The sequence below is a fragment of the Sinocyclocheilus rhinocerous genome, unplaced genomic scaffold (genome assembly GCF_001515625.1).
Source record: "Sinocyclocheilus rhinocerous isolate Xijiao unplaced genomic scaffold, SAMN03320098_v1.1 scaffold705, whole genome shotgun sequence".
Classification (NCBI taxonomy): domain Eukaryota; kingdom Metazoa; phylum Chordata; class Actinopteri; order Cypriniformes; family Cyprinidae; genus Sinocyclocheilus; species Sinocyclocheilus rhinocerous.
The window spans coordinates 77,891-89,906 of NW_015630576.1; the positions used below are offsets into that span (position 1 = coordinate 77,891).

General features: G+C 36.0%; 2 protein-coding genes across 3 annotated transcripts in view; one reads left to right on the forward strand and one right to left on the reverse strand.

Moving 5' to 3' along the window:
- Window positions 1–390: 390 nt before the first annotated feature.
- Window positions 391–2,791, reverse strand: LOC107740650 (chromobox protein homolog 6-like). The gene is made up of 5 exons (XM_016553156.1): window positions 2,646–2,791; window positions 1,337–1,380; window positions 1,187–1,252; window positions 765–831; window positions 391–399 (listed from the first exon to the last, which is right to left on the reverse strand). The coding sequence occupies exons 1-5, from the start codon at window positions 2,712–2,714 to the stop codon at window positions 391–393; spliced, it is 255 nt and encodes an 84-aa protein (XP_016408642.1). The 5' UTR covers window positions 2,715–2,791.
- An 829-nt stretch (window positions 2,792–3,620) lies between these two features.
- The window catches only part of LOC107740668 (brain-specific angiogenesis inhibitor 1-associated protein 2-like protein 2), a 13,269-nt gene continuing 4,873 nt past the window's right edge, over window positions 3,621–12,016 (forward strand). Inside the window, exons 1-12 of one of the 2 annotated variants that reach the window (XM_016553172.1) lie at window positions 3,621–3,797; window positions 4,355–4,430; window positions 6,689–6,775; window positions 7,417–7,478; window positions 7,610–7,681; window positions 7,902–7,982; window positions 8,300–8,431; window positions 8,866–8,967; window positions 9,211–9,262; window positions 9,361–9,553; window positions 10,390–10,455; window positions 10,536–10,701. In XM_016553172.1, the coding sequence (XP_016408658.1) occupies window positions 3,744–3,797; window positions 4,355–4,430; window positions 6,689–6,775; window positions 7,417–7,478; window positions 7,610–7,681; window positions 7,902–7,982; window positions 8,300–8,431; window positions 8,866–8,967; window positions 9,211–9,262; window positions 9,361–9,553; window positions 10,390–10,455; window positions 10,536–10,701 (1,143 nt within the window). In that variant the 5' untranslated portion in view covers window positions 3,621–3,743. The remainder of the gene's footprint in view (window positions 3,798–4,354; window positions 4,431–6,688; window positions 6,776–7,416; window positions 7,479–7,609; window positions 7,682–7,901; window positions 7,983–8,299; window positions 8,432–8,865; window positions 8,968–9,210; window positions 9,263–9,360; window positions 9,554–10,389; window positions 10,456–10,535; window positions 10,702–12,016) is intronic. The other variant, XM_016553173.1, reaches the window with a different exon arrangement.

Sequence of the window (12,016 nt, forward strand, 5' to 3'; positions counted from 1 at the left end):
TGCATGCGCGACGCAGAGAGAGTGAAAAAGCAAATGTGGTAATTAATATTGCTATTTAAATATGACAGGCTCATAACTCGTAAGACATGGGAAATACAGTTGCAAATGGACTTTGCTTTTTCATTTGAAATGTGGCAGTCACTGTGCGTTCGCGAAAGCAAAAATGCAAACGGTAATGCAAGATTTGCAATTGCATTTGGATTATGTCACAATTTATGCGCCCACATGTGGAAAACGCAATTGAAAGTACAATTTGCAATTGCTTTTGAAAAAAGTCCTGAATATTCTTCCATAGATTTCGGGTTGTATATGACAGCAATGGAAAGAGCCTTGCTTTTGCCTGCAGCAACAAGGTCAGAATCACGTGTGTGCGAACTGGGTAAAAAAATCCTAGGACACCTGAGGGAGAGAGAATCATACTGAAACAGGACTGAAATATCCACGTAGATCTCTGCATGTGGGATAAGTGGGAAGAAACGTATTTTTAGCAGAAAATGAAAAATTAATCCTGCACAGACCTCTATAGTCGACTTTCATTGGAGGGACAGAAATTTGACAGGTTTAATTAAAAATACCTCAATTTGTGTTTAGAAGATAAACAAAAGTCTTATGGATTGGGAATGACAGAATGGGAATGATGACAGGCTTTTAATTTTGGGATAATTTTTTATATTTTAAAAGCATATTTCCAAAACAAGTTAACTAGATGACTTTGCACACCATAAAATACATTTATTTTCAGTCAGTTGGTATTGCTGACGTACCTTCAGAAGCAACGTTTTAGGTTTCGGGCCTCTCTTTTTAGGTCCATACATCTCCTGCTCCCGCTCTCTGTGTAAAAATACGAGTTGTTAAAAGGGTTTGTGATTATGTCAGTGTTTGCACTGTTTGTGCCAGTTTCAAACATCCTCTTGAGCAAAAGCATGACTACAAAGTTTTACTTCAGACTGTGACTTGAGTATTCATGTGATGTGGCTGCAGATGTCTGTGTGAATGCTTCCTGTGGGTATGCAGGAAAGAGTTCTTCAGAGATCTAGCTCTGAATCAGGGAGACCACTTCAAACAGAAGCGCCAACTGTCACAAACGAATTTAACGCTCATGATCGCATGAGTTGATATTTTGTAGAAGTCAATTTCCTTTGTTAATATGTTAATCAGGAGCAAAAATCCTCAACACACAACTCACTTTTGTTCAAATGCTGCAACGAGTCGTTCATCTAGGATGTTCTCCTCAGGTTCCCATGTGCTGTACCTGCAAAATATACAGAACATTTAACATCCATGACTTATTAGATATACAAAACTTAACTAATGAATCAAATTTCTGTTCACTTACTTTATTGCCCATCCTTTCCATTTCACTAGGTACTCCATCCGTCCCTATAGAAAAGTCAAAAGACAGAGCAGATTCAGTTCCCAACATTTCTGGAAGATATCTTTTATTGACGGAATATTTCATCATGATCAATCTGTCATTATTTACTCTCTTTCCTGCGGTTATTAAACCATATGCTGTTATTTTTTTTAATGAAACACGTGAAAATATATTCTTTAAGAATCTTTACTCAACGTGTTCTATACAGATGATGCTTTAGAGTTTAAAAACGCAGTGTAAATATATCATAAAACTAAAAGTAGTCCATATCCATTCATCCTTCAAACCGCTTGTCCTATTTAGGGTTGTGAATTAGTCAATATGACAAAACTAATTTAAGACTAGAGAACTTGAGATATACTCATGTGCACCACTTTTAAGATGCCTTTTCCATTGTATGGGAAAATTTTTCTTCAGTTCCACTGAAGATAGTAAGTCATGTAATCTTGGAAGAGAGTAAATGTTGACAAAAACGCCCCAAATTAGGGTAAACTACTCCTTTACATAATCCTGACCCCATAAATGCAATATTAAAATATGTCCATTCAGTAACGAACTCAATCAAATGTACGCGCATGCGTAGTGTAACACAAGATACAAAAAGTTCTTTCATGTATTTAGTATCAGGGGATGCTGGTCATTTGACAACCAACATTTTGTTCCGTACCGTCCCTGAAAAAAATCGCCGGTCGCACTGAAAACAAAAACAAACAGCAAGTTGAACGCAATAACGAGTGGTTGCTACGCGACGCGACGCACAGATAGCCTATAGAACGTAAACATTCCATTATAAATTTGCGAAACTATCATCCTGCAAACGCGCGAAATGCGCTGTTTGATTAATTATAACGCACTGTAAAGAGCTCCTCAGCTTAAGCTATAGTGCTAGCGTTCTAGTTGGGTAGCGTCGCGTCGCACGCCTGCAGTGTCGATGGGGTGTCAGACGAACCGGCCTTTGTCAAAAATTTGCACTCCGGGCAGACACAAAAAAGCTAACGAGCTAACAGCACCAGCTCCAGCTGGCGCCGCTCCAAGCTAAACGACCTTACACACTACACGGAGCTAAAAAATGAGCAACTGTCAAATTAGTGTCCTAAAAATGAATGCATACACAACTGCGCGTAATACGAGCGGTTTTATGATTGCATAGGAAAGCATGGTGCTCTGTTCAGTTCAGTGCACTGCGCTCGGTCTGCAGGGCTGAAGTTTAGTGCGTCTGTAGGCCGCAGTGAAAGGAAATAAAACGAGTTTTAATAATAAACACACTGACCTTACGGATGCGGCGCTTCAGGATGGCCTCAGCGGCAAACACTCGGTCCCCTGCCGCAGACAGCTCCATCTTTAGTGGGACAGCAGAGACGGGTTCTTCCGCGGAAGCAATGGAGAGATCCTGCGCCGTGGAGGAGTGAACCAAACACACGCGCGCGCGCGCGCCTCGAACACAGCGGCCCATGCAAGAATGCACTGGTCTACAGATAATAGACAGGGAAAAAAGAGGAAGAAGAACTATCTATCTATCTATCTATCTATCTACATAAATATTAGTGTACTTAATTTGTTTTTATATTACATTTTATTTAAAATCATTATATATCATTTTTAATATTTCATATCTATGTACTACATAAATATTAGTATACTTTGTATGTACAATTTATATGTAATTTTATTAAAGATTTATTATTATTATTATATGAATAATTATCTATCTATAGATATAATTATCTATATAATTGTACTATCTATCCATCCATCCATCCATCTATATATATATATATATATATATATATATATATATAAAAAATCAGTAGGCCTATACTTAATATTTATAGTTTTTTTTATTTTATTATATTTTACACATTTCAAAATCATAGGGGTAATGACAGAAATGAGAGTTGTTGTTAAAGAATATAATTGTTTTCCAAGCCCACGCAAGTGTATATAAAACACTTGTTTGGGTCTGAATGAAAAAGAGCCAAATGCATACATGTAAAGGTAAAGGCTTTATCAAAGGTTTCTGATCATTCACTGCACTGAGAAAAATGTTAAAATATTGGCAATTCAACACCAGTCCCGTCTCCTATCGCAGGTGTGCAGTGTTTACGGAAGGTGTCTAACCTCAGTCACACTTTTATTACTCTGCACTGTTCAATAATTCACAGGCCACACGGGTGACAATAGCTCACTGTTTCCCTCTCTCTCTCTCTCTCTCTCTCACACACACAAACACACTCACAAACGCGACGAGACAGGAGAGGACACAGGAGACAAGGGGGAGACAGCAGTGGGTCATCTGTCAGTCTGTTTGTTTGTTGTTTAGTCAGTGGATGTTGTTTATTTGTTTGTTGTACCACGGTGTCAGATCAGGATGTCAGGACAAAACAGTGATCAACTGCACCGCACCACTCTGGCCATTTATACGGTAAGCCTGAAGCCTCTCTCTACTAAGTGTGAATGATACACAATCACATGTACCTGTATTAACTGAGTAGAACAAGATTAATAAAGTACATGGACATTCATTTATATTTATAAGAAATTTGTTGCCTGTATGTTTTCAAAAATGTAATTCAGAAATAATAATTAAAAATAATTATTACATTGTTACAGCATGAAGCATAATTGTGTGTGTGTATATATATATATATGTGTGTGTGTATACATACATTATTATTTATAAAATATTCTATAAATGATAAAATATTAAAATTATAAAAAATTATAGAGAGAGTTTAATGATATAATGTAAAATATTACAAAGTTATTGTACATTTTATATAGAGAAAATACTATATATATATATATATATATATATATAAAAATCAGTATTTTTCAAAAGTGATTTTAGATATAGACCATTTTGTTGTGACAAACAGCAATCTGCAACCAAGGTAACAGATTGATGTGGAGCGACAATATGTGTTGACATTTGATCTGTTATCGGACTCTCATTCTTACACTGTTTGTCCATCCACTCAGAGCATAATGGAGCAGTTCAACCCAGGTCTGCAGAGACTGGCGGCACTGGGAAACAACTACATTCAGGCTTTCCAAGGCAAGTCAACTTGAGAAAGAATGAATGCAGTAGATGGTAAGACTGAAAAAGCTGAAAGGAGGAAGAAGGAAAGCAAAGTGGTTGAACTTTGGCCTGCTGGATGTAATTTATGATAATAAGTCAGCATTGCTGCAGCGTCATTGGCTGATTCAACATCATTGTTTAATGACTGTCTATTTTATGAGTCTTGAGTTTCACTAACTCACTAACTCGCTGTACTTGTGAAAGACTTTAATCTTTTGAAAGATGACAATCAAACAGTGTTCTATTAGTTTGATAATGATCTTTCAACAGATTAAAAAAAACAATAAAATAACTTTTTTATATATTGTTTTTGGTGATCGGAGAATGAATATTTGACTTGATATCAGCCCTTAAAGAATGGTGTTGCAAACAAAACTAAACCTTTCGCTTCAGCCCAAAGAAAAAAAGAGACAAAAATGGCCATTAAGAACAGGAAATAAAATGTGATTAAAACAAGACAACAAATCAGCAGATTAAACCAGACAAAATGTAAATATATAAATAATAAATTGTCTGTCTAACACGTCTTAAATGGTTGGTTCAACAACAAAATTACAATTTTGTCATCATATACTTCCATATGTCATTCCAGACCAGTATCACTTTCTTTTTCTGCAGAACACAAAAGAAACCAGATAGTTATGTGAAGACAAAACAGGCTTTTTAAAATCTTCCTTCACAGTAGCTCTCAAAACTCATTTACTGTTGCAAATATTAAAACATTTTCTAAATATATTTAAAATACGTTCGAATATTCAAATATATCATGCAGGTTTGTTGTATCAGGTTTGTTGTCATTGAATCCAATGTCACTGGCACAGTGGCAAGTTAAGAGTTAAGAGTAAACGATGGCAGAATTTGAATTTTTGTGTGAACTAGTCCTTTAATATCTTAATGAATTTAAATAAAATGTAACCTTTTAACTTCATTTTTAACTTAACCTTTAAAGTTTTAATAATTAATCTTGTTTTCAGGATGTTTAAATAGGATTACTTGTAAAACAAGATGTTAGAATTAGACTTACACTGTAAATGAATCAAAATATTAGTATACTTACCGTAATATCTATTTAATATTTTTACTTAATTTATTTTTATTTTATTTTATACATTTCAAAACCATTATATCATTATATGTCATAGTTCTATGTAATATTATATAATATACAAGATTTCATATTTTGTTAAATTGTAAATATGTTGTAAGGGTGTGCTTAGTGGATAATGAAGGAAATGAGAGAATATAAGAATATAATTGTTTTTCAAAGTAGCTTTATATAAAACATTTTTGTGTCTGTCTCAATGAAAATGAAAATGACTGAATAAAATAAAGCATCCACCAAATCCATAAATGTGACCCTGGGCCACCAAACCAGTCATAAGTAGCACAGGTATATTTGTAGCAATAGCCAACAATACATTGTATGGGTCAAAATGATCGATTTTTCTTTTATGCCAAAAATCATTAGGATATTAAATAAAGATCATGTTCCATGAAGATATTTTGTACATGTCCTACCATAAATAAATGCTGCTAAGAACTTAATTTGGACAACTTTAAAAGCGATTTTGTCAATATTTTGATTTTTTTGTACCCTAAGATTCCAGATTTTAAAATAGTTGTATACCAAATATTGTCCTATCCTAACAAACCATACATCAATGGAAAGCTTATTAAATAAAGATCATGTTCCATGAAGATATTTTGTACATGTCCTACCGTAAATAAATGCTGCTAAGAACTTAATTTGGACAACTTTAAAAGTGATTTTGTCAATATTTTGATTTTTTTGTACTCTAAGATTCCAGATTTTAAAATAGTTGTATACCAAATATTGTCCTATCCTAACAAACCATACATCAATGGAAAGCTTATTTATTCAGAGAAATTCTGAGAAATTTCGAGAAATTGACCCTTATGACTGGTTTTGTGGTCCATGGTCACAAATGTAATGTAAATAATGTCAAGCACTAGCAAAGCACTGCACTGAGAAAAATACAAAAATATAGGCGATCCAACACCAGTCCTGTCTCCTGTCTCATATTTAAATCACACAAGTTAGATTTGAGCACTACGATGGAAGGCAAAGAAGGGTTAACTTTTACTTTTTTGTGTGAACTAGTCTTTAATATCTAAATGAAGCTAATTGATCTTGTTTTATGGATGCTAAGATATTATTACTGTTAAAAAATCATACAGTGGTAAATTAATTAAATCTGTGTGTATATCTATAGCCCTGGCCCTCACCAGTGAGGCCTATTTCAATGCTCTGTCTAAGATGGGTGAACAGGCCATGCAGAGCATGTCATCGCGTTTGCTGGGTAAGCTTTTATTTCCTCTTATCATTTCCTTTCCTTTCACACTTTTAAATTACAGCAGGACACGTTTCTGTCAAACTCAGAGATTTTTGATACACAGTTCATTTTCATATTTTTCTGATTAATATGTACCTTCCATTGCAGGGACAGAGCGGGAAAGAAAGAGAGTTATGTGTGTTTATTGAGGGTGATAAATTGGGAGGGAGCCAGTGCCCTTCACACACTCATATTGTACTTTGCTCTTTTAAATTCACCATGTTCCTCCTCGGATCTCTCTTACACACATGAGTGTGTTTGTGTGTGTGTGTGTGTGTGTGTGTGTGTGCTTATTTATAGCTGACATCTATCACCCTGTTGTGGTTTAATGGAAACATTTCATAAAATTTCAATGGTGCTTTTGTTGCTATGAATCATATTTTATGACCACAGAGAGATGGTATGACGTATGACGTGGTATGATGTGTGTGTGTGTGTGTGTGTGTGCGTGTGAGTTTTGTAGTCAATATCAGATAACTGCACCTCCTCTGTGATGTTAAATAATAAATGATGACACAACGTCAGCTTGGCAGTGCAACCTTTCGAGGCTAATACTTGCACTTTAACACATGGACACTCAAGCAGAGACTGTAATGTTTGTTTTGCAGGTGATGTTTTGGTCCAGATCTCAGACAGTCAGAGGAGACTCACCAATGAGCTGGAGGGAGTGGTGCGTTACCGATCCTCCTCTATTGACCCATCATTCGATATCTTCTGCTCCTATGACGATGTTGACATAATGCATGTTTGATTGTCTGTACGGCCAATCCCATGTTTAACGAGTCTGTGTGATTGATTCAGTTCCGCTGGTTCCACTCCGAGGTCCTTCGAGAGATGGACGACAATGTCAGACTAGATAAAGAATACATATTGGTGAGTTGTTTGGTATATTTTGCAAATGCAAGCAAACAATGTACATTTTAAGAACAGAAAACATGCATAAACACCCGTTTTTCTTAAAAATACAACTAAAAGTAGGAGCAGAATTAATATTTACCTAATTGAAGATACTTTATCCTTCAGCCAACTCAGAACAAGGAACATTATCTGATTACAATGAATCTAAATGTGGTTGGGTCACTTTCTCCTCCAGAACAGCAGGAGACGCTATGAGATTGAAGTGAGAAACCAGGCATCGGCACTGGAGAGACAGATGAGGCGAGGGGTCCCACAGGTGAGAGCAGTGTGTGACCCTTGCTAAATGGCACACTAGATTTGGACATTTCTTTGTGGCATCCAGAGGACTGTAGAGTGTCTCATTTGTCATGTTTAGATTCAGAAGGCAGATAAGAAATAGATAGATATAGATAATGAAATAAAAATAACAAACAAACATTTGAACAGAGTAGAGTCTCCAACAAAACAACTATTTTTAAGAGTGTTGAAGCCAAACTAATGCTGTAAAGCATTATTATCATTAATGATGGTACGAAATATGAAAAATATAATGATAATAATGTTTATGGTAATAATGTTGATGGATCTGTGTAGGACGGCAGCGAATATGTGCACTTTCTCAGAGAGTGTCAGAGAGAGGCATTAAAGGAGGAAGAAAGAAGATATCGATTCCTGGCAAAGAAACACAGCGGCTTCACCCAGTCCATTGCATATCTCATGAACAAGGTTAATATAATTACTTTTTATTAGTATCCATAATTAACTAGCTGCTTAATGGGGTGTAACCAAAGTGATGTGGAGATATTATTAAGGAGAATTTGTGTCAAGTGTTGTCATAAAACAACACGGAGGTATACAGAGGATTTTTTTCCAGCTGATGAACAATAAAACACTGACAGCCAATCAGGATCCATCCTGCTGTAACGAGCTCAAGAATTTAAAGTGGCAGACGCATGTGCACTTAGAATAAACAGACGATATCGTTCACTGGTGTGGACGCTAATATCGTTATCTTTATAGTTATCGTTCTTGGTGTGAATGGGGCTTTATACTACATAAAATAATTTTTTAGAATATGATTTTGTTTTCTGCCAATTAAAAGTTGTTTGGAAGTGCTCAGTTTGATTAATGTGTGTTTAAATGTTTTATTCTTCCCACAGACAGGGGGCGGCCTGCAAAACAGAGCAGAGGGGTGGAAAAATCTGGTGAATCACACGAGAGAATCCCGTCCACGCACTCCTTCACGACTGGAGGACAACATTGTGAGATATAATGAAATTATGTTTAATAACACTTAGTGGCTCTAAATAAGAGGTACCCAAACTTTTCAATACCAAAGCGCCAAAAATGAAAATTAAATGTTGCATTATATCCAACTTTAATATATATTACAAAGTATTAAATTACATTAATTAAAAAAAAATATATATATATTTTAAATTATTTTAAATACAATTCACTTACATTGTTTTTTACATTTCAATGTTTCTGTGTAATTCTCTCAGCTTGATGTAAACCGCTGGGCAGAGCAACCACTGGGCACGGTTCCCTCTAGAGGTGTGGAGAGCTTATTTTGAAATTAGAAAAGACATCTGTGAATATTACGCACTGTTTTTTGTGTTTAATATGGCAAATTTTTCTCCCCTTCATCTTAGGCCCCTCCCCTCAGCCCAGTCGTTCCAACTCCATCTCAGGATTGGCCGGAGGCAAAGTGATGCGAGCACTGGTGCCCCACCCTCCCTCTGCAAACTCCACCCTCCTGCCGTTCTCCCGAGGAGAAACCATCACCCTACTCGTTAAAGAGCCGAGGAACGGCTGGCTGTTCGGCCGCTCTGACAGTTCTGGACGGTGAGAGAACTTTCACACTTAGTCTACATTGATCCAGATACATATGAATACAGCGTTTTCATTTCAAAATGTTCTGTCAACATTAATTTTTTCAAGCTTTCCAAAAGTTGTCACTGAAAGGTCATAAAATGCTAAACTTATCTGTGCAAAGTAATAAAAACTCACTGAGATGATACTGAGAGACCAGACATACTGTAATAAAGTTATCATGCTATTCTTATGGCATGATTATTTTATTAGCAAAATATCTCACCAAGTGATGGTGAGTCCAGGTCACAGTCGCCATTGCATGAATTACCTAAAACACAATTGCCCTCATATTTTGCCACAGGACAGCAATTGCAAATAAATATTGTGTTTTTTTATCTTAAATAATATGAAGATTGAACACAGTAACATTTATCTTTAGCCACACTATGAATGTGAATAACACATAGCAGGCATATACTGGTAATATCTATCAGTACAATATGCGTCACATGCGTTATCATTTTAAAATACTTCCGTTTTTAAAGCTCACGCTACAACGTGATAAGTGATCAGTTTTATCCACTCGACAGGGCATCTTTTAAAAGTTACATTTTCACTTACAAAAATGTTGTCTCACTGTGGATAAAAGGCCAAAACATGGAGAAAAAACATTTAAAAATATATTTGGATTGGTGTATAAGTAGTCTTATTAGACTGGGCTGGTAATCATAAAAATTCAAACTCCAATGTCCATTCATGAAAAGGAGAGTTGCTGTATTCTCTTCAGTGATGCACTGAAACACACATACAGTGCTCAGATGGACCACCTGATTTAGTTTCCTGTTCATTTGATCTGCATTGTTCAGGCAAGGCTGGTTCCCTGCTGCTTACGTAGGCCCCATGGATGAACCACCTGGACCTCCTCTCTCCAGGTAAGCCGATATGGCACATTTCCCAACACCTGCGCATCTGCGCTTCAGTCTCATGACCTTTGACCTCTTTCTCTGTTCAGTAGCAGCTCTTTCAGAAGCAGCAGCAGTATGAGTAACCTCCTCAACCAACCTGTGAGCAGCAGGCAACAAACAGCTCCACCTGCACCTGCACCTCCACCACCACCACCTCCGTCAACCAGATCCAGCAATTCCCGGCCGGTCACTCCCACCCCTTCAGAAAACAGAGTGAGGCCTGTTCAAACCTACATAAACAGTGTTACAGGGAAAAGTCACCCAAAAATGAAAATTCTGTCATCATTTACTCACTCTCAACCTGTATGTGTTTGTTTCTTCTGCTGAACACAAAAGAAGATATTTTGAAGAATGTGAGTAACCAAGTAGTTGACGGTAGCCATTGACTCCCAAGTATTTTTTTCTATACTATGGAGGACGATGGCTACTGTCAACTGTTTGGCAACCAACATTTTTCAAAATAACTTTGTTTGTGCTCAACACAAGAAAGAAATTCATACAGGGGCGGAACGACATGAGGCTGAGTAAATTATGGCAGAATTACAATTTTTGGGTGAACTATCCATTTAATAACACATTTTAGTACAGTAATGTGATATATTTCTGAATAGATATTAGAAAAGAAAAATTTATTTAAATTCAGAATATTAAATTATTTAAAGATACTTTTAACTTAATTATTTTTCAAAATAAAATTATTACATTTTTATTAAAAATGCTGACTGTGATAAGTGAACTATATGACAGGTTGTAAAAGGTATTGTCAATTTCAGCTAAAAAGGAAAAGTTATTACATGTTGATGGAAGATTATGAAGATTATGAATGAACATTGGTTGTGTAATGTTCACATTTAGAGAAAGAACACGTATTAAGAAAGTAAACAGGGTCCAGTTTGATTCATGTTGACTTTTATAATTGAAGAAAAATGATCACAATCTGTTTCTTCCATTAAACAACACATTAATATTGCACGCAAAGTAAAAATGTACATGCAGCAACTGTAATGTAGTAATCCTTTGAGTGTATTTTACATTCTGATGTGGTTTGGGTTTTTTTTTTTTTTTTTTTTATATAATTGAAAATGATCACAATCTGTTTCTTCCATTAAACAACACATTAATATTGCACGCAAAGTAAAAATGTACATGCAGCAACTGTAATGTAGTAATCCTTTGAGTGTATTTTACATTCTGATGTGGTTTGGGTTTTTTTTTTTTTTTTTGAACATCTGCTGATGCTCAGAATATTTTAAATCCCTGGAGAGATTCCTGACTGTAAACTAATGTAAATGTGGGGATGAGATGAGAACAGGCTGACGTTGAATTTTAAGTGTCAGTTCTTACTGTGGCCAGCAGGGGCACTGTGGTGAAGTGCTGTTCTCCACTACATCTCATCCTTCATTCTGGTGGCTGCAAGGGGGCAGCTCTTTCTGCTGACGGTCTGTGTGTGTGTGTGTGTGTGTGTGTGTGTGTGAGTGTTTGTGTGTGTTTGTGTGTGTGTGTGTATGTGTGTGTATGTGTGTGTTTG